This window comes from Plasmodium relictum (genome assembly GCF_900005765.1).
Source record: "Plasmodium relictum strain SGS1 genome assembly, chromosome: 11".
Taxonomy (NCBI): domain Eukaryota; phylum Apicomplexa; class Aconoidasida; order Haemosporida; family Plasmodiidae; genus Plasmodium; species Plasmodium relictum.
In genome coordinates, this window is record NC_041689.1 from 212,038 (window position 1) to 235,774 (window position 23,737).

The 23,737-nt window shown below is 18.5% G+C and overlaps 4 protein-coding genes across 4 annotated transcripts; 2 read left to right on the plus strand and 2 right to left on the minus strand.

The window, feature by feature from the left end:
- Positions 1–972: 972 nt before the first annotated feature.
- PRELSG_1106100 (conserved Plasmodium protein, unknown function) lies at positions 973–8,829 on the minus strand (the record flags this gene model as incomplete). Its single annotated transcript, XM_028677315.1, has 1 exon — positions 973–8,829. One exon carries the CDS (start codon positions 8,827–8,829, stop codon positions 973–975), a length of 7,857 nt encoding a protein of 2,618 aa, XP_028533717.1.
- Positions 8,830–10,608: 1,779 nt separating this feature from the next.
- Positions 10,609–13,902, plus strand: PRP16 (pre-mRNA-splicing factor ATP-dependent RNA helicase PRP16, putative; the record flags this gene model as incomplete). Its single annotated transcript, XM_028677316.1, has 1 exon — positions 10,609–13,902. The coding sequence occupies one exon, from the start codon at positions 10,609–10,611 to the stop codon at positions 13,900–13,902; it is 3,294 nt and encodes a 1,097-aa protein (XP_028533718.1).
- A 1,608-nt stretch (positions 13,903–15,510) lies between these two features.
- On the plus strand, positions 15,511–20,439 carry PRELSG_1106300 (conserved Plasmodium protein, unknown function; the record flags this gene model as incomplete). Its single annotated transcript, XM_028677317.1, has 1 exon — positions 15,511–20,439. The coding sequence occupies one exon, from the start codon at positions 15,511–15,513 to the stop codon at positions 20,437–20,439; it is 4,929 nt and encodes a 1,642-aa protein (XP_028533719.1).
- An 800-nt stretch (positions 20,440–21,239) lies between these two features.
- Positions 21,240–23,654, minus strand: P92 (6-cysteine protein, putative; the record flags this gene model as incomplete). The annotated part of the gene is made up of 1 exon (XM_028677318.1): positions 21,240–23,654. The coding sequence occupies one exon, from the start codon at positions 23,652–23,654 to the stop codon at positions 21,240–21,242; it is 2,415 nt and encodes an 804-aa protein (XP_028533720.1).
- Positions 23,655–23,737: the final 83 nt, after the last annotated feature.

The following is a 23,737-nucleotide window of genomic DNA, read 5'->3' on the forward strand; positions in this document are numbered from 1 at the left end:
TTATATTTTATATTATTTTCTTATTTTATGTTTTTTTTTATTGTCTACATTTATTTTTTATAAAATATTTAAAATAATCTCTATGTTGCTTATAAAAATATATATATGCATTATATTATCAAGAGAACAGTAAAATTTATTATTAAATTATCAATAGACATAAAATTAAATATATATATTATATACATGTATTTAATTTATAAGAAAAAGATTAATTATAATTCTTAAATAAATAGTTAAAATTTTATATATAAATTTAGTATCTCTAATACAACAAAAATAAAAGAAAAAAAAAATATAAAGGGAAAAGGATATTGTGAATAGAACTAAAGAGATAAAAAAAAAGATAAAAAAGTTATACATACATTTAATATATAATAACAAATTGAATAAAGTTGTCAATATAAGTAAACAAAATAAAAGGTTTTATAAAATATAATTTATGTAATTGATCAAATAAATTATCTTTTCAAAAAAAATAATTGAATTTAATATAAAAAACCAAGAAAAAATTGGTTCTATGTGTATGTTTCATGTGTGTCTTATTATTTAATATAAATTTAATATCTTGCTTCCATTTTTTTTTTTTTTTTAAAGCTTCACATGTGGATAAACAAATTAAATTGTTATAGAATATAAAAAAAAAAAAAAAAAAATAATAAAATAAAAACAAAAAAATATATATTTAAAAAAAAGATATATAAATAAAAGAATAAAAAATTTGATAAGTACATAAAGAAATATGAAAATTAAAACAATAAATAAAAATTAAAGCCTGAAAAGGTTAAAATAATATTAATAAAAAAAAAAGAAGATAAACATTAAGAGAGTTTAAAAAAAAAAAAAAAAAAAAAAAGACTAATATAAATTTTAAAAGAGATTTAAAAAACTATTTTCATATATTTTTCTAATTAAAGTACAATTTAAAATGTATTTCCACTTAAAAAAAAAAATAAGGAATTTTATTATATATTAATTCAAATTTTTTTTTTTACTTCTTAACAATCTTTGAGATGCTTCAGTTAATTTCTTCTCGTCACTCTTTTTATTTTCATATGAGTTACTGAAATTTAAATCTGTCTGTGGAAAACAATTTTTTATAATTTCTAAAACAAAAGAATTATTAAAAAAATTTTTCTTTTTACAAACTGATGAATTAGATAATAAATGTAAAAGGTGAAGTGTTCTTTGATATTGATAAATAAAATGAGGCAATAATATAAATTTCTGTGTTTGTGAATAAAAAGTAACAAAAAAAAAGTTGTAAAATAAATTTTGAAAATTGTTTATATTTTTATCCTTTTTATCTACAATTAATGATAAAAAAATTTTGTTTAAAAATATATCAAAAATTAACTTAATTGAACTAAATGGTAGAAATTTAATATTACTAAATATTAAATTAAGAATCTCAATACATAAGTGAAATTGTAGTAAGGAATACTTTTTTTTATTATATATATATGAGTTCATTTTTATTATTTCAAAATTTTTTTTGATGTATTTTTCGTTCATTTTATAAAAAATTTTCATTGTTTTAATTAATTTAATTTTACAAAATATTATATAAAAACAACAATAAATAATATAATCTAATAAATTATATTTTGAATAATTTTTATCTTTTATATCTTTCTTAAATTGATCATTTATTAATAACTCATTTTCTTTTTCAAATAACAGTGACGATGATAACAGAGTATATATAAATTTGTTAAAAAAATTACTAGAAAAATAGTTTAATTTTTTTAAATTTTTTTTTGTATCAAAAGAAGAAACTATCATAATTTTTTTCTTTTTTTGTATGAGAAACATCTTATCTATATTCTTATCCATTTTATTTTTATAATACTTATATGGGTAATAATTATAATCTTCTAAATCTTCATAACTTTTTACACTTAAAATTTTTTTTATATTTTTACTAAATTTTTTCTTATTAATAAAATCTATATTTTTATATTTATTTTCATCAATTAAATTAATTAAATATTTGACTAAAAACGTTTTCATATCTTTTATATTTAATTTGTTTTTTTTTTTTATATTATTCTTATTTAATTGATCTGAATTTTTGTACATTTTTTTTTTTCCATCTTCTTTTCTGTGTATTTTTTCGTAACTTAAAGTTAGTATAAATTCTTCTTTTGTTTTTACTTTTAATAAAAGACAAATTAATATGTAAAATAATGATAAAATAAAACACGATAGTTTTTTATTTGTTTTCTTTTGTAATACTCTATTTATTCCTATAAATATAATATTTTTGAGTATAATAAAGTTATTTTCATAAAATGTTAAATAATAAAAGTAAAAAGAGCACAAAAAATTTATATAAAAGTTAATTAAATGCAAAAATAAATTATCTTCTAAGTCTTTTTCTCTGCTCTTATTAAGTAAAATTGACTCTTCTAATTTAGAATATTCATTAGAATAAATATTTAACGGATTTAAGAATTTATTCTCATTATTTATTATATAATTTTGCAAATTATTATTATTATTATTTACATTTTCTAATTCCTTATTCTCTTCTTTTTTTTTTAAGTCTTCAATAATTAAACTTGTTTTACTTATTTTTTTTCTTCTTAAAGATTTATCAGAATGCTTTTTATTTTCTCTCTGAATATTTTGATTATCACTTATCTTTATATTATTATCTACATCATTTTTTTCACTATTTATTATATATTTTTTATTGCTTTTTATATCTTCAATTATATTATTTTTAACAGTATCATCTAAATTGAAAAAAGTAAGTTCATTACATTCATCTCCTACTATTTTATTTACATCTTTATCAGTTTCATTGTTAATATCTTTCAATAAAATATTATTTTTTACGTTAGAATTTTTCTTTTTCAATATTTCTACATAAGTAGAGCAAATAATCAAAAAGTTATGAATAATTATTTTATTTATATATGTATTTTTGTTATTCATGAATATAGAACAAAATGATATAAAAAGAAAGGGTATTTCCGAATTTTTATAGAGGGGTATGTACAAAAATGAATTTATAATTAGTTTTATCATATTAGATATGTTTTTTTTTTTCACTTCTTTTAAATAATAAAATAAATATTTAAGTATTTTTTCTAATCCTTTTTCTATGTTGAACATTTTGCAAAAGTCAATCAATTCATTTATTTTATCATAATTTTCTATAAAAGTATCTATATCATTTAAATTTTTATCTTTTTCAAAGACGAATACACTTAATAAAAACAGTTCAACACCTTTGTAAAAAATTTTTTCTAATTTATATTCTTTGTAGTTGTTTATGTTATATTTTTTGTTAAAGTTTAATTTATCTAATTCATTTATTATTTTATGATAATTTAATGAAATTTTAAAAGAATCTTTTTCACCTATATGTTTTAAATTTTTTTCTTCCTTTATTTTTCTTAATTTTATATTTTTACTTATATCTACCACTTTCTCAACCATTTCTTTTTCTTCAGTTATTTCATTTGCTTCAACTTCTCTAAATATTTTATCCGTATCTTTTTTTTCTACTTTAATAATTTCATCATGATCCCTTTTCTTATTTTTTTTTTTTTTTTCATATTGATTTTCTATCGTATCATTAATATTATTTTCTTTTTTATTTATACTTTTATTTGAGTATTTAATTTTTTCGGTTGCCATTTCAGTGTTATCATTAGATATTCTATTTAAATTTAATAAGTTTTCAGATATCTTATTAATTACATTTTTTTCAGAGTTTTGCTTATTCATTTCGTCTATTTTACTGCATATATTATGGTATTTATTAGTTTTTATTTCTATTTTATTCTTTATTTTATTTACCTTATTTTTTTTTATATTTTTTAAATCTAAATAATCATTACATTTATCATGCCCTTCTTCATTACAGTTTCTCTTATCTAAATTTATATAATTTTCCTTATTCTTAATACACATTTCTTTTTCTTTTTCTAAACATTTTTCATTTTCTGTAAAGCATGTAAAATTATTATTTTCATTTTTATTCGTTACATTGTTACTCTTATCATTTTCCTCTTTTAAAGCCTTTTTATTTATAGAAATTTCATTTTTATCATTGTTTTTTTTATTATTTTTTTTTCTATAAATATTTTTTTTATCATTTTCAATTGTGTGTAATAAAGCATGCTCATCATTTAAGGAAATTGTTTCACCTACTTTTATATCTTCATTTTTTGTAAGTATACTTTCGTTATCGTGAGTATCATTTTTTTTGATTTGACATTCATTTTTTTTATTATCTTTTTTTAAAAAGGCATCAGAAATTTTTTTTTTTCTACTTTTTAATTTAGAATGAAAATCATTAATTTTATTTACTATGATATCTTTAAATTTTTCATTAAAAGTAAAATATTTTAAAAATTTAAGAATATATCTTTTTGTATATATATCAATTAACTGATTATCCAATGACTGTATCAATTTGAAAAAAAAGAATTCAAATGGAGTTATAGTATAATCATTTTCTTTACTTAATAAAAATAGTACTTTTAATAATTTTATAAAGATATAATAAAATCTTCGTAATTCAAGTATAATTAATTTTTTAAAATTTTTTAAATTTAACAGTTCCTTTTTTTTTGTTTTCTTTTTTAGAAATAGTTCAATGTTTATGTTGATTAAATGTTCCTCAATTATTGTTATAATAATAAAATAATTTCTTAATAAAGATAATAACTCTGAAATAAAATCTTTCACATTTTTTATAGAATTCAAATTATTTTTTTCTTCACTATTATTATAGGAATCTGAATAAAAATAGTTATCTAGGTTATTATGTTCACTTTTAATAAAGGATGAAAAAAAAATAAATCGATTAATATATATATTTAAGAAACAAAAAATACAATTAAATATATAATAAATATATGTATTGTTGTAAGAATTTAACTCTTTTAACTCTGAAAAATAGAAAACATTTATAAAAAAGAAATTCTTATAAATTTCTTCCTTTAATTCTTCTTCGTTTTTATTATTTAACATAAGTTTTATTTGTGAATCCTTACTAAAAAAATCATTTATGTTTATATTTTTAACACTAAGTTTTTCAATTTTATTATTTTCTTTTCTTTTTTTTAAATTATTAGATTCATTTATATTTATGCTATAATAATTTTTATTATTATTATTATCATTTTCTGCAAAATTCAAACGCTCCTTATTTTTTAAAATTAAATTATTTAATATTATATTAATTTCATCTAATGATATTTTTAAAATGATCTTAAAAATTTTGAAATTAGCAGTATTTCTGCATCTTTTAAATAACACTACTGATGAAAATAAATAAAGATCTTTAGAATTTTTTATAAATAACATACATATATGTTTTAAATTTTTATCATATTCAGCTTTTTCACTTGGATAACATTCCTTATTTTTATAAAATAAATCAACCAAAACGATATTATTATAAATAACTTTTTCATAAAATTCATTAAGAAAATTAGATGATAGTATTTTTGCACATAAATATAATAAGTTCAAACACAAATTACGAAATTTAACATAGATATATATGTTTGTGTCTGGTTCTTTCAAAATATTAAAGACGCATAAAAAAAAATTTTGATAAATTGATTTTATTATGTAATTTTTTAATATTTCTTCTTCGTACTCAAATATTTTATTTTTTATGAATAATAAAAATAATTTAGTCATCATATAAAATATTCGTATGCTCATAAATCTAATAACACAACCCTTACTGATGCAACATTCCAGTAAAAAATTTATAATATTGTTTAGTAAAAAATTGTTCGTATCATTTAACTTTATATCATTTTCTTTTTCTTTTGAGCAATTCCTTTTTATATCTTCATGAGTTTCTGGTTGAATCTTATCGTTGTTTCTTATTAAGGTAGAAATTACAATTTTATTATTGAAATCTTTATTTTTATTTTTAAAATATTCATTATTTATTTTATTATGTAGATCATTTTTTAAATTATTATTTTTTATATTCATCCTTCTTTTAATTTTATTCATATGTATTTCAAATAGAATATACCATACATTTTTTTTTTTTTTTTTATTATTTTTAAATAAATTAAATATAAAATTTAACAAAAAATAGCAATTATAATTATTTAGTGTAGAGTTATTATATTCATATCTTTTACTTTTAATAAATTTATCAATTTTAGCTATGATAAATGTATATATTTTATATTTATTTATTTCATTTGTATATTCTAAGCTTTTCAACATACAAAAAAATATTTTATTAACAACAATAATATTTTCATCTTTAAAAATATTTTCTACACATTTCAATAAAGTATCTAATATTTCTAAAAAGTTTTTATTGTAAATTCTATTCAATATATCTACCATTATTTCATAAATACTTTTTTTTTTATTATTTAAATTATCATAACTTGAAATCATATTTTTATATTTCCATATGTCATTTTCACATCTATCTTTATTTATATATATATCGTTATTAGAATTATAACTATTAATAAGATTATTATTATTGTAAAAAATGCTACTACTATTAAAAATATAATTATTGCTATTGAATAAGTTATTACTCTGACTATTTTTATTAATATTATTGTTACTGCTTTTATAAAAATTACTATTATAAAAAAGATTATTGTCTATATTATTATTAAATACAATATCGCTATTATTTATATTATAATTAAAAGTATTATTATTATTATTATTAATGCTAAAATTTATGTTATTATTATTATAATTTATGTTATTATTATAAAAATTATCGCTACTATTTATATTGCTATAAAAAGTCATATTGTTATTACATGTATTATTGGTATTACTAAAAAAAACATTATTGTTATTAAAAACATAATTATTATTATTTAAAGCATTTTCATTGTTCATATTGTTTAAAATGTTATCACAATTATTATTATTATTATTATTATTATTATTATTATTATTATTATTATTATTATTATTATTATTATTATTATTACTATTATTATAAATATTGTTCTTAATTAAAATATTTTCATTGCTTAATGAATATCGATTATTCAAATTTTCTATTTTTATTTTGTTGTCTTCGATATATGCTTCTTTCTTATTATTAATTAAAGAAAATTTAGAATTATTTGAATTCAAAAAAGTATTCTGAAAATATTTTATATTTGAATTACAATCATTATTTGTATTTTTCATATACATTCCATCCAATTCTTTATTTTTATTTGATTCATTTGTGTAACTGTTCTTGAAATTATTTTTAGCTAAATTATTTAGAAAAGAAAAGATTAAAAAAATTAATTTTAAAAAATAAATTAAGGATACACATAAGTTATTTTTAATTTTATTTATCATATTTTTTATTTGATTAATAATAATTTCAACATTATCTAATAAGAATTCTTTATATTTATTTTCATTATCATGATAAAATAAAAACTTTTTTTTATTTTTTAAATTAAATAAATTAATATATATATTTAAAATTACATTTACAAACAAAACATTTTCATCTTTTATATCTGACTTAATGGGGATAATATCATTCTTTTCTATTTCGTCTAAATCTTCTTCAGTACTTAAACTTAATGATTTCGTTTTATCTACCCTTTTTTTTTTTTTTTCGTTCTCTAATATTTCATCATCTTGAATATTTTTTTCTTCATTCAAGCTTTTTTTTATGTTAATTTCATTTTTGTTAATTAATTCTTTTTCATTATTTATATTTTCACTATGTGTACTTCCTTTTTCCATTTTTTTTCTTTTTTTATCATTTGCATAAATAGGCAATTTTTTATTTACTTTTTCACCGTTTTCATTTTTTATTAAGTTATCACATTTATCTAAACTACTACTTATATTTGCTTTAAGCCCATATATATCATTTTTACTTTTTCTATTTTTATATTCCTTATCATTTAGCTTACTTATATTTTTCTTTTCATATTTTTCACTAGCATCCTCATTCTTGTTTATGATAATACTATTATTATCTTTATGTTCACAACTTTTTTTATTTCTTAAACATTTTTCTTTTTTTGTTTCATTAATTTTTTCTATAACTTTTCTTTCCTTTTTTTTTTTTTTTTTTTCAATATTTTCCTTTTCTATAGAGGTACACTTCTCATTATTTGGAGCTTTTTTTTCATTTGAATTATTTATAGCAATATAAGTAAGATAATTTTCATTATTAAACAATTCATCACAAGAAGATGAACTTTCATCTTCTTCAAAAGAAAAATAACTTTCATTAATTATATTAAAATTTTTAGAATAATAATGCCAAAATATTCTATATATAAACTCAGAAATTTTTTCATTTTGTAATATAAATGTATCATATTTCGATATTAATATGCAAATATAAGATAATGAATTTATTAAATTTTTATGATAGTTGTAAGAAAGATTTGAAGAAAAATATAAAATTTTAATAATTACCAAAATATACTTTTTATAAATAGATTCACAAGTACTTTTAAATTGTTCATCTGCTTTTATTTTATTTTCATAATTATAGTTATTTCTTTCAATATAAAATGTATTTTCTTTGATATTTTTCTCTTGTAATATTTCATTATAAATTATTGCAATAAATTCTGTATGACAGATTTCTTTTATTATATTAGTTATAAATAAATAATATCTTTGAAATTTTTTGAAGGTAAGATTTTCAAAATTTTTTATAATATATAATAATTTTTTTTCGCATTCATCAAATGAATTATATTGAAATATAAATTTATCAATAATCTTCCTAATTTCATCATTTTTTATTATATGATTCATATATAAATCATATTTACTTAATATTGTATCAATACTTAAAAAATCATATTCCTCCTTACATATTTCCATATCTTACTAGAAAAAGTAAAGAAAAAAAAAAGAAAAAAAAAATTAAAAATTATGTTTATATAAATAAAACATTGTACTATATATAAAATTTAGAAAAAGTGCAAACTATAAAAATTATGAAAAGTGTTATTTTTTTTTTTTTTTCTATTAATAATATATATTATGAGGTAAAAAAAAAAAAGAGAAAAAAAAAAGAAAAAAAAATATAAATAAATATATAGTCTCTTTTATATTTTTTTTCATAAAAGTAAACCTATGTATTTTCTAGTTAAAAATTTAGAATTTATTAAAAATAAATAAATAAAAAAATATATATAGACGAATTTGTTCAGGCATTTAATTATATATAAATAAGGTTTTCAAAAACACAAAAATTCTAAATATATTTGTTAAATACACTTAAAATTAGACGAACATACTTAAAACAAAAACATATACAAAATAGCAAAAAAGAAAAAGAAAAAAAAAATATTTACTGGTTATATATTTTAAATGAATTAATTCCTCTATAAAAGAACTTTCATAAATAAAATATAAAAATGTAGCAAATACAATTCATACAATTTTAGTAATAAACCAGAAAGTTAAAAAAAAAATACTATTTCACAAAAAATTTAATAAAGAAAAATATTAAATTCAGATCTTGTAGAGTACCACAATATAAAAAATATATAATTATACATCAATAATAAAATGATTAAATTTTATAAAAGAAATAATATAGAAAAGAAAATTTCATTACAATAAGAAAATAAATATATACAGTGTTCGTTTGATGGTAAAAAAAAAATTTAAATTATTTATAAAAAAAAAATCTATATATATATGGTAATTTTATAGAAAAATTTAATACATTAAAATAAACTTCATAATTTAATTTTAAAGAGTAATATGCATTTATATAAAGATAAAAAAAAAAAAAAAATTTAATTAATGAAATAAATATTTTACTAAAAGAATTATATATTTCGATGTTTATATATTTTTAAAGGAATTATGCTTTTAAAAAATAATTTTTTATATAAAAAAATATATATATGCATAAAAAATTGATTTTTTTTTCTTCAATTTTAAAATAATATTGCGTGGTTAATTTATTTCATATGAAAACAAAATATTAATACGAAAACCTTTAATTAGGAGCTAATACATATATTTATATATTTTTTTCTTTATATTGTGTTATTAGTTTTTTTCTTTATTTTTTTTTTTTTTCAAACATATTCATAAATTTAGATATTTTAAAAATAGAAATTATGTAAAAGATTATACCATATCATACTATACCGAAAATTAACGAGAAAAAATAAAATTAATAAACAATAAAAAACATATTAATAAAAATACAAATTAATTAAAATTTTAAATTAACATAAATCAGTAGAAGAAAGATAAAAAAAAACATAAAAAAAAAAATAAAATAAAATAGAAGAAAAAAGTAAAAGGTAAAATTAGATACAACATAATATATTTTTAAGTAAAAAAAAAAAAGAAATATTATTTGAATTAAATCCACTTTATAATCGTCCGCTTTTATTTTAAAAAAATAAAATAAATAAAGTTTTTATAAGTGGTAAAATAATATTAACATTGCAGAGAATTAAAATTTTTTTTTATGTGAAAGTAGATAAAATATTATGATAAATTTCATTAATTTCTTGCAAACAGTTTTTATAAAAAATAAAAATGTATGCTTATATGTATATATACCTTGAATTTTTTTCTTAACTACTATATTACCTTTTATTTTATTTTCTTTTTTCTTTTTTTTTTTTTTGAATGATAGCAAAAACGTATTTCTATAGTACATCTTCGTCTGATGAAGAAAAAAAGTTCGAAACAGAAATAAATGAAAAGAGAAATAATGACTTAAAATTTAAAAGAAGAAAAATAAATAGAAATAATAAAAATAATATCAATGACAAAAAAAGCAATATATTTAGAGATATTGGTGTATTAGGAAAACATAAATTAAAGAATGATTTAAAAAATGATAATAATATCAATAATGTTAAGGAAAAAGATTTCAAAAATAGACATGGAAATTATATGAGAAGTGTAGACAATTCTGAATCAAGAGATTTTTCAGAAGAATTAATAAATGAAAAACTAAAAAGTAATAGTAGTTCTGACGAATTTGAATTAAAAAAAAATAAATCTCTAGATAACAGTAGTTCAGATGAACTAGAAAATAAGAGATCGAAAAGTAATAGCTACTCTAATAAATTAGTACATTTAAAATTAAATGAAAATAACAATTGCGGGAAAAACTTGAATAAAAAAAATAATATAAACAAAAAAAAAGAAGAAAATTATTATTCCAGTAATAATGATAGAATTATTGATGAAATATGGTATACTAAAGAAGAAGAATTTATTGATTCCTTTTATAATATGGATAAAGAAACCACATATGAGAAAGAAAAAAAAATGATAAATAATTTTAAAACAAGGATGAATAGTTTAGGGAAGAAAGTAAATCAGAAAAATTTAGATAATAATTTATGGGAACTAAACAAATTAAAACAAGGTGGTGTGAATTCAACATATAACAAATTACAGTTAAATAAAATTAATGAAGCTAATAACACTAATGAAGTAAAAAAAATTGTTTTAACAAGGATAATAACTCCGTCCTTTATTGATAAACTTAAAAATTTTAATTATGAAGGTGATATCTCAAAAAAAAATATTCATGATAAATGGAATGCTTTGTCAAGCGAAAAGAAAAATAGTTCTACTTCATATTCTAATGTAGTAAAAGATGAAACATGTGATTTTGTAAAAGCAGCAAAAAAAGGAAGTGAATTTCTAAGATATTTTAAAAATGAGAATGAGAAATCTAAAGCAAGAGACAGATATTGGGAAATTGAAAATAGCAAACTAGGGGAATTATTAAAATTATATAAAAACCAAAATAAATTAATTAAAGAAAGTAATATAAATTCAGATAAAGAAGAAAGTAGTGATATTTTTGATTATAAAAAAGATAAAATGTATAGTAATATTTTTAATTTAAATAGTAAAAAAAAAAATACATTACAAGATAAAGAAGAATTAATAAAATTGAAAGAGTCATTGCCTATTTATAAATCAAAAAAAGAATTATTAGATGCAGTATATGATAATAATATTATAATAATTGTAGGAGAAACGGGATCTGGAAAAACAACTCAAATAGTTCAATATTTATATGAAGAAGGATATCATAAAAAGGGAATTATTTGCTGCACGCAACCAAGAAGAGTTGCGGCAGTTTCTGTTGCCTATCGTGTTTCATATGAAATGAATGTAGAAATAGGGTCGTTAGTTGGTTATACCATTAGATTTGAAGATAATACAAGTAACAACACAAAAATTCGTTATGTTACAGACGGTATTTTATTAAGAGAAACACTAAATGATAAAGAATTGGATAAATATAGTGTTATAATAATGGATGAAGCACATGAAAGATCAATTAATACCGATGTTTTATTAGGAATATTGAAAAATATTTGTTTAAAAAGAAATGATTTAAAATTAATAGTTACTTCAGCTACTATTGATTCGAAAAAATTTTCAGAATTTTTTGGAAATGCACCAATTTATAATATTCAAGGAAGAACTTTTAAAGTACACATAGAGTATTTAAGAACTCCTTGTCATGATTATATAGAAAGTGCTGTACAAAAAGCAATAGAAATTCATGTATCAGACAATAATTATGATAAAAATTTTGGTGATATATTGATTTTTATGACTGGGCAAGAAGATATTAATGCAACCTGCTATTTATTAAGTGAAAAGTTTTATGAAGTATATGAATCTTATAAAGAATCGAAAAATAACAAAAATGATACTATTAACAAAATTAAAAACATAGTTAATGAAAAAGGAAAATTTTCTGAAAACAATAAAAAAAAAGATCAAGTTCATCATATATATCCTTTTTATGTATTCCCAATATATTCTCAATTATCTAGTGAGCAGCAAAGCAAAATATTTCAAAAATATGATCTTAGAAAAATAATTGTTTCTACAAATATAGCAGAAACTTCTCTAACATTAGACGGAATAAAATATGTAATTGATACTGGATATTGCAAATTAAAAGTATATAATCAAAAAATAGGAATGGATGTATTACAAGTGACTCCTATATCACAAGCAAATGCTAATCAAAGATCTGGAAGAGCGGGAAGAACAGGTCCAGGAATGTGTTACCGACTATATACAGAAAATACTTTTTTATGTGATTTGTACCCTAATAATATACCTGAAATTCAAAGGAGTAATTTGTCTAATGTTGTGTTATTATTGAAATCATTAAATGTTGAAAATATTTTTGAATTTGATTTTATTGATATGCCTAGCAAAGAAAGTATAATAAATTCCTTATACGAATTATGGGTATTGGGTGCTATAAATAATGAAGGCAATTTAACAGAGATAGGGAAGAAAATGATTTTGTTTCCTCTTGATCCACCATTATCAAAAATTGTAATTTATAGCGAAAAATTTGAATGCACAAAAGAAATATTAATTATTGTTAGTATGTTGTCATCACCATCTATCTTTTTAGAATCAAAAGAGAATAGTGAAGCTATTGAATCAAAAAAAGAAAAATTTACTGTGCCAGAAAGTGATCATTTAACATTATTAAATGTTTATTTACAATGGCGTTCTCACAATTATTCTTATAATTGGTGTGCGAAAAATTTTATTCAATACAAATCGCTAAATAAGGCTAAGGAAGTATATTCTCAATTAAGTGATATTATTAAAACATTAAATATGAAGAATGTCTCATGCAATAATAAGTGGGAACTTTTAAGAAAAACTATATGCTCTGGCTATTTTCATAATGCTTCAAAATTAAAATCATTCTCTGAATATATTAATTTAAGAACTAACGTATCTTGCCATGTACACCCTAATTCTTCTTTATATAACATTGGATATACACCTGATTATGTCGTATATCAAGAAATAGTTTTTACAACAAAAGAATTTATGAGAAATGTTACTACAGTAGAACCTGAATGGTTATGTGAATTAGGTCCTCTATTTTTTTATATGAAAAATATGTAAAAATTTAAAGAATAAAACACTTTTCTGTTTTTTTCCGGTTATTCATGTAATGTATACAATATATTATTTTCAAATCATACATTTGTTTTTACTATATAGCTTAAGCTTTTTATATATATACAAGGATTTATAGCATGTTGACATTTTTTTTTCTAATCTGTTATTATAAAAAATCCGTATATATGTTTAAATTTCTCATTATTAATTTATTATTTATTTTTTTTCTTTTTTTGTTTTCATTTGTTTATTCTATCTATTTTATTTTTTTTTTTAAATTCTCTCCTTTCTTCTTTTAAAAATTCGAAAATATACTATACCATAATTTTATTTTTTAATTGAAAAAAAAAAAAGCAAAATAGGATAAAATAAAACAAAAAATCATTAACTTTTGAATTATTAAATATCTTCTCATATATACTAATATATACTAATATTAAAATATAATAAATTATACCTACATTTCAATATAAATAAAAATTATAAGGAATAGTTCAGCTGTCTAAAAAAAAAAAAAAACATACACTTTGAAAATACTGTACAATTATATTTTAATTCAAGGTTTTTATTTAGAAAAAAAAAAAAAAGCTATTTTATTTACTTTTAATATTAAAATAAACTCCAATTATCTCTGATATATATATATATATATATTTTTATTCTATTAGCATAATTTTTTATTATAAATTTGAAATATTACATATGTATAATTTAAAAGGAATTTGTTTCCTTTCCAGATTAATTATAGATAAACTTTGTAAAAAGTGAAATTATTTAAATTAATACATTTTATAACAAAATATAGTAATAGAAAAATTACCTTTATAAAAAACAAGGGATATTAAAATTTTAAATTGAATAACATATAAATTGTGAAATATAAGTATAACTTTATAAAATTATAAAAACATTTATAGTTAAAAAAAAAAAAAAATGAAATTTCATTTATAATTTATGTTACATGCAATAATAAAAATATAATATTAAAATAAAATAAAAGCCATATATTTAAATGGAAAATTTCTCAGATCTTTTAAAAAGAACATAATACAAAAGCATTAATATTATATTTTTTTTTTTTTTTTACATTATATATGTAAAATTCGCTTTATTAATTTTTCCTATTGTTTTTATTTTTTAAATGTATATAAGTTATAAAAAAAAAAATATATATACATATATATATATGTATATATATATTTATATATGTTTAAAACTATGTAAAATTATAATACGGAAGGAATTTATAATTTTTATGTAAATAAAAAAATCTGCATTAATATGCCATATTAAAAAATAAAATATATATATAAATTTAATTAATATTTTAAATCTTGTGTAAAAATACAATGTTAAAGAAAAAAAATATTTAAAATTTCAGTTTTAAAAAAGAAAAAAAAGTATATAAAATTTTCAAACAAAAAATAATACAAAGATTTATAAACAAAATGATATATAAATTTGAATTTTTTTTTTTTTTTTAGAAAAGATTATCAATATTCTTGTTTTGTGTTTCTAACTAATTTTATAATTTTTTTTTTATTTTATATCATTCATTTATATGAAATTATACAAATGAATCCCTAAAAGTTTCATTCTATATATTTCAAAATGGATATAGATAATAATTCATTAAGTTTTTATAACCTGAAAAAGTATGAAGATCATTTAAATAATTCAAATAAAAACGTGAGCGATAGAAAATCAAAGCATCGTAATGGGAATAAAAAGAAGCAAAGAGAAAAAAATAATTTAAATGTAAATGACGTTTCTTATCAAAATAATATAAATAATTCTAATCAAAGTTTTGTAAGTTTTTCTGATGAATCATCTTATTTAAGTTCATTTTGCAACAATGACATTTTTGATGATAATTCAGATCCCTTAAATGGGCATGGTAAATTAATAAATAACTTTCCATATAATTCTGATTGTTCTGATAATGAATTATCAGAAAATGCTTATTATAAGGAACAAAAGGAAAATTATATAAATAATATTTTGAATGAAAATAAGTGTAATTGTTATGAAAATGAACATTATTTGCAACATAATAAAACTACAGAAAAAAAAACACATAAAACAAAAAATGTACAGAAAAAAAATAGAAAAAATTCATTTACTTTTAATAACAATATTAATTCTATACCTCTTACTCAAGAGAATAATATAGATATCAAAATTGCTAGAAATGTTGATAATATTGATAACAAAAATTCTTTATATGATAAAGAAGATAATAATAATGTCAATAACAAAATTAGCAATAATAGAAATGATAGTTATGATAAGAATAATTGTGAAAGTAATAATGATGAAGATTTATATTCTGTTATAAGTGGATCAGAATATGATAATGAAATAATAGCTAATACTCACAAGTTTAATGGTTGTGGCAATATTAATAATAATTCAATCAATAAAATAGCAGTTGAAAATTCAATAAAACTAGTTGAAAAAACAATGAATAGTAACAATATGAATTTAATGAAAGAAAATAAATCTATTGATGAATTGGGACATATACAGAACAATAAAAATATAAAAAATATACAAAAAAGTGTACTAACAAATTTTGATGTTAGTAAAGATAAAATAAAAGACAATAATTTGATTATTAAAAATAATTATGAATTTAAAGAGCTTATTACATCGACTATTAATTTATGTTATCCCAAAATAAAAAATGAAAATGATTCTGAGGATATTCTAAAAAATATGGAGAAATTATCAAAAATTGTTATAGCAGATGATAAAAAAAAGGAAATATTGAATAATGATGAGATAGAAAATACTAATAGCTTATATGATGAAGTGGATAATATTCTAGATAATAGAAATAAAATGTACATTGAAGAAAGAAATAAATTTCTTTTAAAGAAAAAGGAAGTAGCCAATGCTGATAATTTAGATAATAAGAAAATTGAAGAAGATACAAATAAAATTAGCAATGAAAATTTAAATAGTAATAAAGCAACATGTGAGAAAATAAGAGGTACTGTAGAAAATATAGAGAAAGAAAATAATAATGAAAAATTAGATAATTTTATGTATTATTTAAATCATCATATGATTGAATTAAATGAAAATATTTATAAATTATATAATGGTACATGTGATTATACACAAAGGAATTATTGTACAAAAAATATTATAAATATAGTGCCACATTTAAATAATATTTACGAAAATAAAAATTTATGTTATATTAAAGATTCTCCCAATTTTAATGAAATATCTAAGATTATACCAGCATGGAAAGATTCATTTGAAATATTAAATAAAAAGGCACTAAAAGATACAGAAGATATGAAAAATATATTACATAGGATGGAAAACATAAAAAACGATTTAGATGAGCTGAATAAAGATTTAAAAGAAGATAAAAAAGAATTTGAAAAAATAAAATTTGAGACTGTTGAACATGAATCTTTGATTTCTTCTTTTGAAAAAAAAAGTAAAATACATATTAAAGGAGTATTAAAATTAGATAATATGTCTTTTAAGTTAAAAAAAATTCATAATATTCCATCTAATAATTTAAATAATTATACTTTATCAGAGCATGTTAATAGATTATTAAAATGCATAGATAATTCAGTAATAGATTATTCTCAAAATTTTAATGAAAAAAATTTCGAAATTTTAAGATTTCAAAATTTTGATAATAAATTTGACATTTTAACTAATACTGATGAAGAATCATGCTTTATTATGAATATTCTAAATGAAGAATTAAAAGAAATGATTTTAGAAAAAAAGGAAAGACTTCAAAAAATAATAAGGAAAACACAGTTATATAATATTTTAGATGCAAATACATATAAAGAACATATAGGGAATACATTAAATAAGCATAATATAATAATTAACCAAATTAAAAATAATATACAGAATAAAGTAATTTCATTATTTGATATGTATGAAAAATTTTTTAAAAAAAATATCAAAATAATAAAAATTTCAGATATTCATGTAAAAGATTATATAAATGAAAATGTTAAAAAATCATATATTATTAAAACATTTAATGATACAAAAAAAAATGTAGAGAAATATTTTATGAGCATAAATTTTACAAGAAACAAACCGATAGATCATCCTTTTTTTATTTACCATTGTCTAAGTGAGAAATTTGTGTATCATTTTATAGCATTTGTTTTGGATCCTTTGTCTGATCAAAATCAAAAGAATTTTATGCAATACTGTTCTATTCCAGGTTTTAACTCCTTTTTATTTTCACAGCAAGTTATTAAATTATATAGGCAAGAAGAGCAATTTACAAAAAGCGATATTTCTTATGATTTTTCATCAGCATATTCAAGAATTATGTATTCAGATTTATATGATTTTACTCATAAGCAAGTGATGAATAATATAAAAGAAAAATGGAATGAAGAAAATCAATATTTAATTGCACTAAGAAATGCATCTGATGATTTTTTTAAATTAATTACATCAAAAAATAAATATAATAACTGTTTTTCATTAGACTCGAGTAATGGATTTAACTTAATTCAGCATATACCTGACTCATTAACTCATATGTGCAATAATTATACAGCTATTTGTTATGACAATTTTAATAATCAAGGTACAGTTTTAGGAATTTCAAAAAATGAGGATATAAATAAAACAAACTTTTTATCATCATTTTTAAATACATCAACAAGTAATACAAGTAATATGCTGAATAACATTACTTCGAATAATTTATTTAATCAGAATAAAAGTAATATATTTACAAATAATACATCGAATAACTTATTTAATATCAATAATAGCACTACAACTAATAATGTATTAAATAACACTTCTAATTTATTTAGTAATAATAATTCATCTAATTTATTTACTAAAAACGTAACTGCAAATACTTCAAATAATTTATTTGGTAATACAACTAATAATTTATTCAAAAATATTAATAATTCAAGTAATATATTAAGTAATAATACAAATAATTTATTTGATCAAAGTAAAAGTAATATATTTGCAAATAATACATCGAATAATTTATTTAATATCAATAATAACATTGCAACAAATAATGCATTAAATAGCAGTTCTAATTTATTTAGTAATAATAATTCATCTAATTTATTCACTAAAAACGTAACTACAAATACTTCGAATAATTTATTTAGTAATACAACAAATAATTTATTTAATAACAATAGTAATAAAAATACTTTATTTAATAATAACAATAGCATATCAAATATTTCTAATAATTTACAAAATAACTTTACATCACCTAGCAGTAGTAGCATATTTAATAAAAGTAATAGCACTAATTTTTTTAGTGGTAGTAATAATAATACAAATGGATATTTTAATAAAAATTCCTTAAATATTTCTAATAATTTATTTAATAATGATAAAAATTTGAATAACACGACTAGTAATATTTTTTCATCTTTCAATCTTCAAACAAATACGAAGCCTAATAATTTTGCCAATAACAGTATTTTCTCAACAAATTTAAATAATAATAGTTCTTTATCCTTGAAAGATGGCATGTTTTCATCAACGTCAGGAGGAAATCAATTTATGAATAATAATTTATTTTCATCAACTAAAGATTTGAATAGGCAATCCAATAATTTGTTTTATCCTAACAATAGTAATAATAATTCTATGAATACAAGCAATGTTAATAATAATATATATAGTGCTAAATACAGGTGTGATAATTCAAATAATAATAGTTTATTTAATAATAATAGTATTTTCAACAATCAATCTACTAATTTTTCAGGAAATAATAACAGCAATTTATTAAGTAATAATAATTCATTTTCTTTTAACAATAAGGCAAATGTTTTTTCAAATAACACTTTATCATTTAGTAATACAAATAATTTATCGAAAAACAATTTATTTAATGTTAGTTCAAATAATTTATCTAATAATAGCAATAATATATTTTCTAATAATAGTAATAATAACTTATTTAATAGTTCAAATAATATATCAACTAATAATATATTTAGTAATAATTCAGGTATAACAAATAGTTCAATTAATAATAATTTATCACTTAACAATAATAGTTTATTTAATTCAAAAAATAGTTTATTAAGCTCAAATAATAATAATAATTTTAGTTCAAATACAAGTATGTTAAATAATAATAGTACGTTTTTGTCAAATAATAACATTTTACAAAATAATAATTTATGTACTAATTCATTAAATAATAAATCATCTAGTATATTTTCCAAAGACAACAAAACTGCAAATAATATATTTGACAACAGATTATTTCAAATTCAAGATAATAATTACATTTCAAACTCAAAAATGGATATAAGTGGAAAAAATAATTTTGGAATTTCTTCAAATTTATCTAATAATAATTTATTTCAAAAAAACTCTTTTTCAGTAACTCAAAATAAAGAGGGAATATCAAATTTTAATTCCTCTCTACCAAATAATTTTAATTTAATTAATAATATGAATCCATTTCAAAAAAAAAATGAACCTAATTTTCCTTCCTTTTTTAATTCAACAAATAACACCTTATTTTCTAGGTAGAGTTTAAATTTAAAATATTTCCTAATTACAAAATAAAAAAGAAAAAAGTTAATAAAACTAGAAAATGAAAAAAGGAAAAATCTTAATTAAAATAAGAATTGTATAATCATTAAAAAAAAAAAATTGCCTACAAAAATAAGAATGCCTAATTTATCTTTATTTTAAAAAATGATATACATATATATTCATGTTCAACCTTAAGGATGATAAAAAATAAAGCATAGAAATATGGGAGAAAAAGGAAAAATAAGAAAAAAAAAAAAATGAATGTGTTATTATTTTAAAGAATTATCAGAACTTAAATATAAAATTTATAGATTCATAATAATGTATCACACAAAAAAAAAAAAATATAAAAAACATTTTTTAATTTATTAATAATGCACTTTTATTAATAAAAAATATGTATTTCTTTTTTAAATCTAATATTAAGAGCTAAAAGTAACAATTCATTTCTTTCATAATATGTTTCAAATTTTTTTTTTTTTAATTTTAATGTAAATTGTTGTCTCTTATATTTAATATTTCCATTACTAAATTATTGTATATTTTTTTTTTTAATTTTAACTTTTTATAGAAATTTGTAAATATATAAATTAATAACTATTATATTATCATAATAATAAAAATAAAAGTATATATATATTATAAACAACTGTTTTTGTAAAATCCTTTTTTTTTTTTTTTTTTGTTTATAAAAATTTATGTCTATTCTATCTTAAATTTTAAATACAAAATACATAAAAAAAACTAACAAAAAAAAAAGAAAAAAAGAAAATAGAATTCTCAATATTTTTAGTTTAGATAATATATATATACAAATGTATTAATAATAATAAAAATAAAACTAAACTGAATAAACTACTAATACTTCCCCTTCTAGAACTACTAGACAGTATATTTTTAGTTGTTTTGCTGTCACTATTGCCATTGCCATTCTCTGTGCCACTTTGATGTGGAATACTATTATTTTCAGGATTTTGTTCATCTGCATCTTCATCTTCCAACCTCTCAGAACCTCTAGATGAAGCATCTTCAAATCCACTAGATTTATTAGGATCAAGAGGGTTTTCAATAACGTTTTCCCTTATTTCTTGATTACTTTGGGTAATAGCAACATTTCTTTGACTATTCAACTCGTTTTGTATAAATTCTTCATTATGATGTGCTGATATGTGATAATACACTTTTACGGAATGATTATTAACTTGGCATCTACAATGAAAATGAACAATATTTTTGTCATGATTTAATTTATCAACATTACGTTTATTTAAATGTAAAATTGTTTCTAAAGCAGTTTCATCTCCCTTATATAGTAGTTTTGTAGGAAATACAAAAATATCTTCACTATCGAATACTTCTTCGATTCTAACTAATTCTTCAGAGTTATTGTAAACTTTATGAAAGCACTCAAAATTTTCTTGAGAAAGTGGGCATACTAAACCAACTGTTTTTTCATCATTGAATTCAGCAATGATCACATCTATTGTCTTGTCTTCTGTTATATTGGTATTTACTAATTTATAATTCGGTGATGAATCAGTTAAATCTATACCTTCATAAGAATATGATTTTCCTCCTTTTATAAATCTCACTGATTTAGTTTCATTTCCTCCAGATGGAAGGTTTGTAGTTGATTCTGAAGAAATTAAATTAGAAATTACATAATAATTTATATAATTGTCAAGCGAAAATGAATAAGAACCTTTTGGTAAATTATATGTATTAGTTGGATAATTTTTAGATGATGGAAATACTAAAATATCATTTGAATAAACTGAAAAAGGGCTATCGTCTTCAATATAACTTATATCTGTAAAATTTCTCATATCATCAAACTTTAAACTTATTTCATAATTATTACTTAATATACAATATACATATCCAGCAAATAAAAACTTAATATGATTAACTGGGTAAAAGAATTCAATCTCTTTTTCACTAGTTTTACTGTCATTTATATTTTTTTTTACTAATATAGTTTTAGTTTCATTTACGCCATTTTCAGGGAATGAAAAGCAATCAGAAGTTAATTCTATATTATGTGGTAGTTTAACATAAAAAATTTTATATGAACCATCTTCTGTAGTTCCAATTTCCGATGAAGGTACTTCGCATACTTTCTTATTACTAATTCCTGTGAATGCATATGTATATTTTTTATTTGATTGATTATTTTCCGTTAATTCACAACCCATTTTTCTAGTAGGAGCAGTTATTTTTATTACATGTACTTTGTTATCACTTTTACCATAAAAAAGAAATACATTTGATTTGTTAGCAAAAATAAATTCATAATTACTTCCTTCGATTTTATTATTTTCATTGGGTTTAAAAACTTCATCTCTATTATAAATGACGCATGGATAAAAATATTTTCCTTTTTTTGCAACAGAAAAGATATAATTATTCACTTCTTCTAAATTTTTTAAAGAATAAGTATTATATATTTTTGGCATAATAGAAATACAATAAATATTATTTTGATGCATCATGTCGCATAAAAAATATTCTCCTAAAGTTTCTTTACTAACCTTTACGAGAAGTTTACCTTCAAATTTACTCAATCTTATTTCTTCTTTATCATTAATTTCCTTACTAGTATAAATATTTGTTGCATTTTCCCATTTTAGTCCTTCATCATTAGAGATAGCACATCTAATCAATAGATACGCGTTGGTATCTAATATTTTTGTTTGGGCTTTTATATTATTATCACCAGTTGTTTTTTTCATACAGAACATAATGATTTTCTCTTCAATATTTATATATACCATAGGACCTGAATAAAATACTGGGAGAGCATTTTCATCAAATCCGGTATATTCTATTTCTTTCAAAGACCATACTAAAGTTTCTTCTGCTTTTGCAATATAATATTTTTGGCACCTAAAAATCACTATAAGTTTATTTTCTTTCACAAAAATAGAAAATATAGTTGGATTATTATTTTCTTCTTCCTTTTTTATTTCATTGGTATTTTCCCAAGTAGTACCATCTGAGGTTTTGTTCACTGTTATGGTACAGTTTTCATCATTACTTATTTTAAATGCATAAATTTTTCCTTTAAAACTCACATTTGTGTAAAATATTTTATCAGTTTCAGGAAATTCTAAATTAGTTACTGTTGTATTTTCAAAAGTTACTTCTCCACAAGAGTATTTAACTTTTAGAGACAACAGTAAAACAAAAAAAAATTTTAAAATAAGCATTTTAATTTAAATAAGAATGTATCACGTATGATATTCAAGTTTTTAAATAATTTAAAATATATATAGTAACATTTATATGGAAA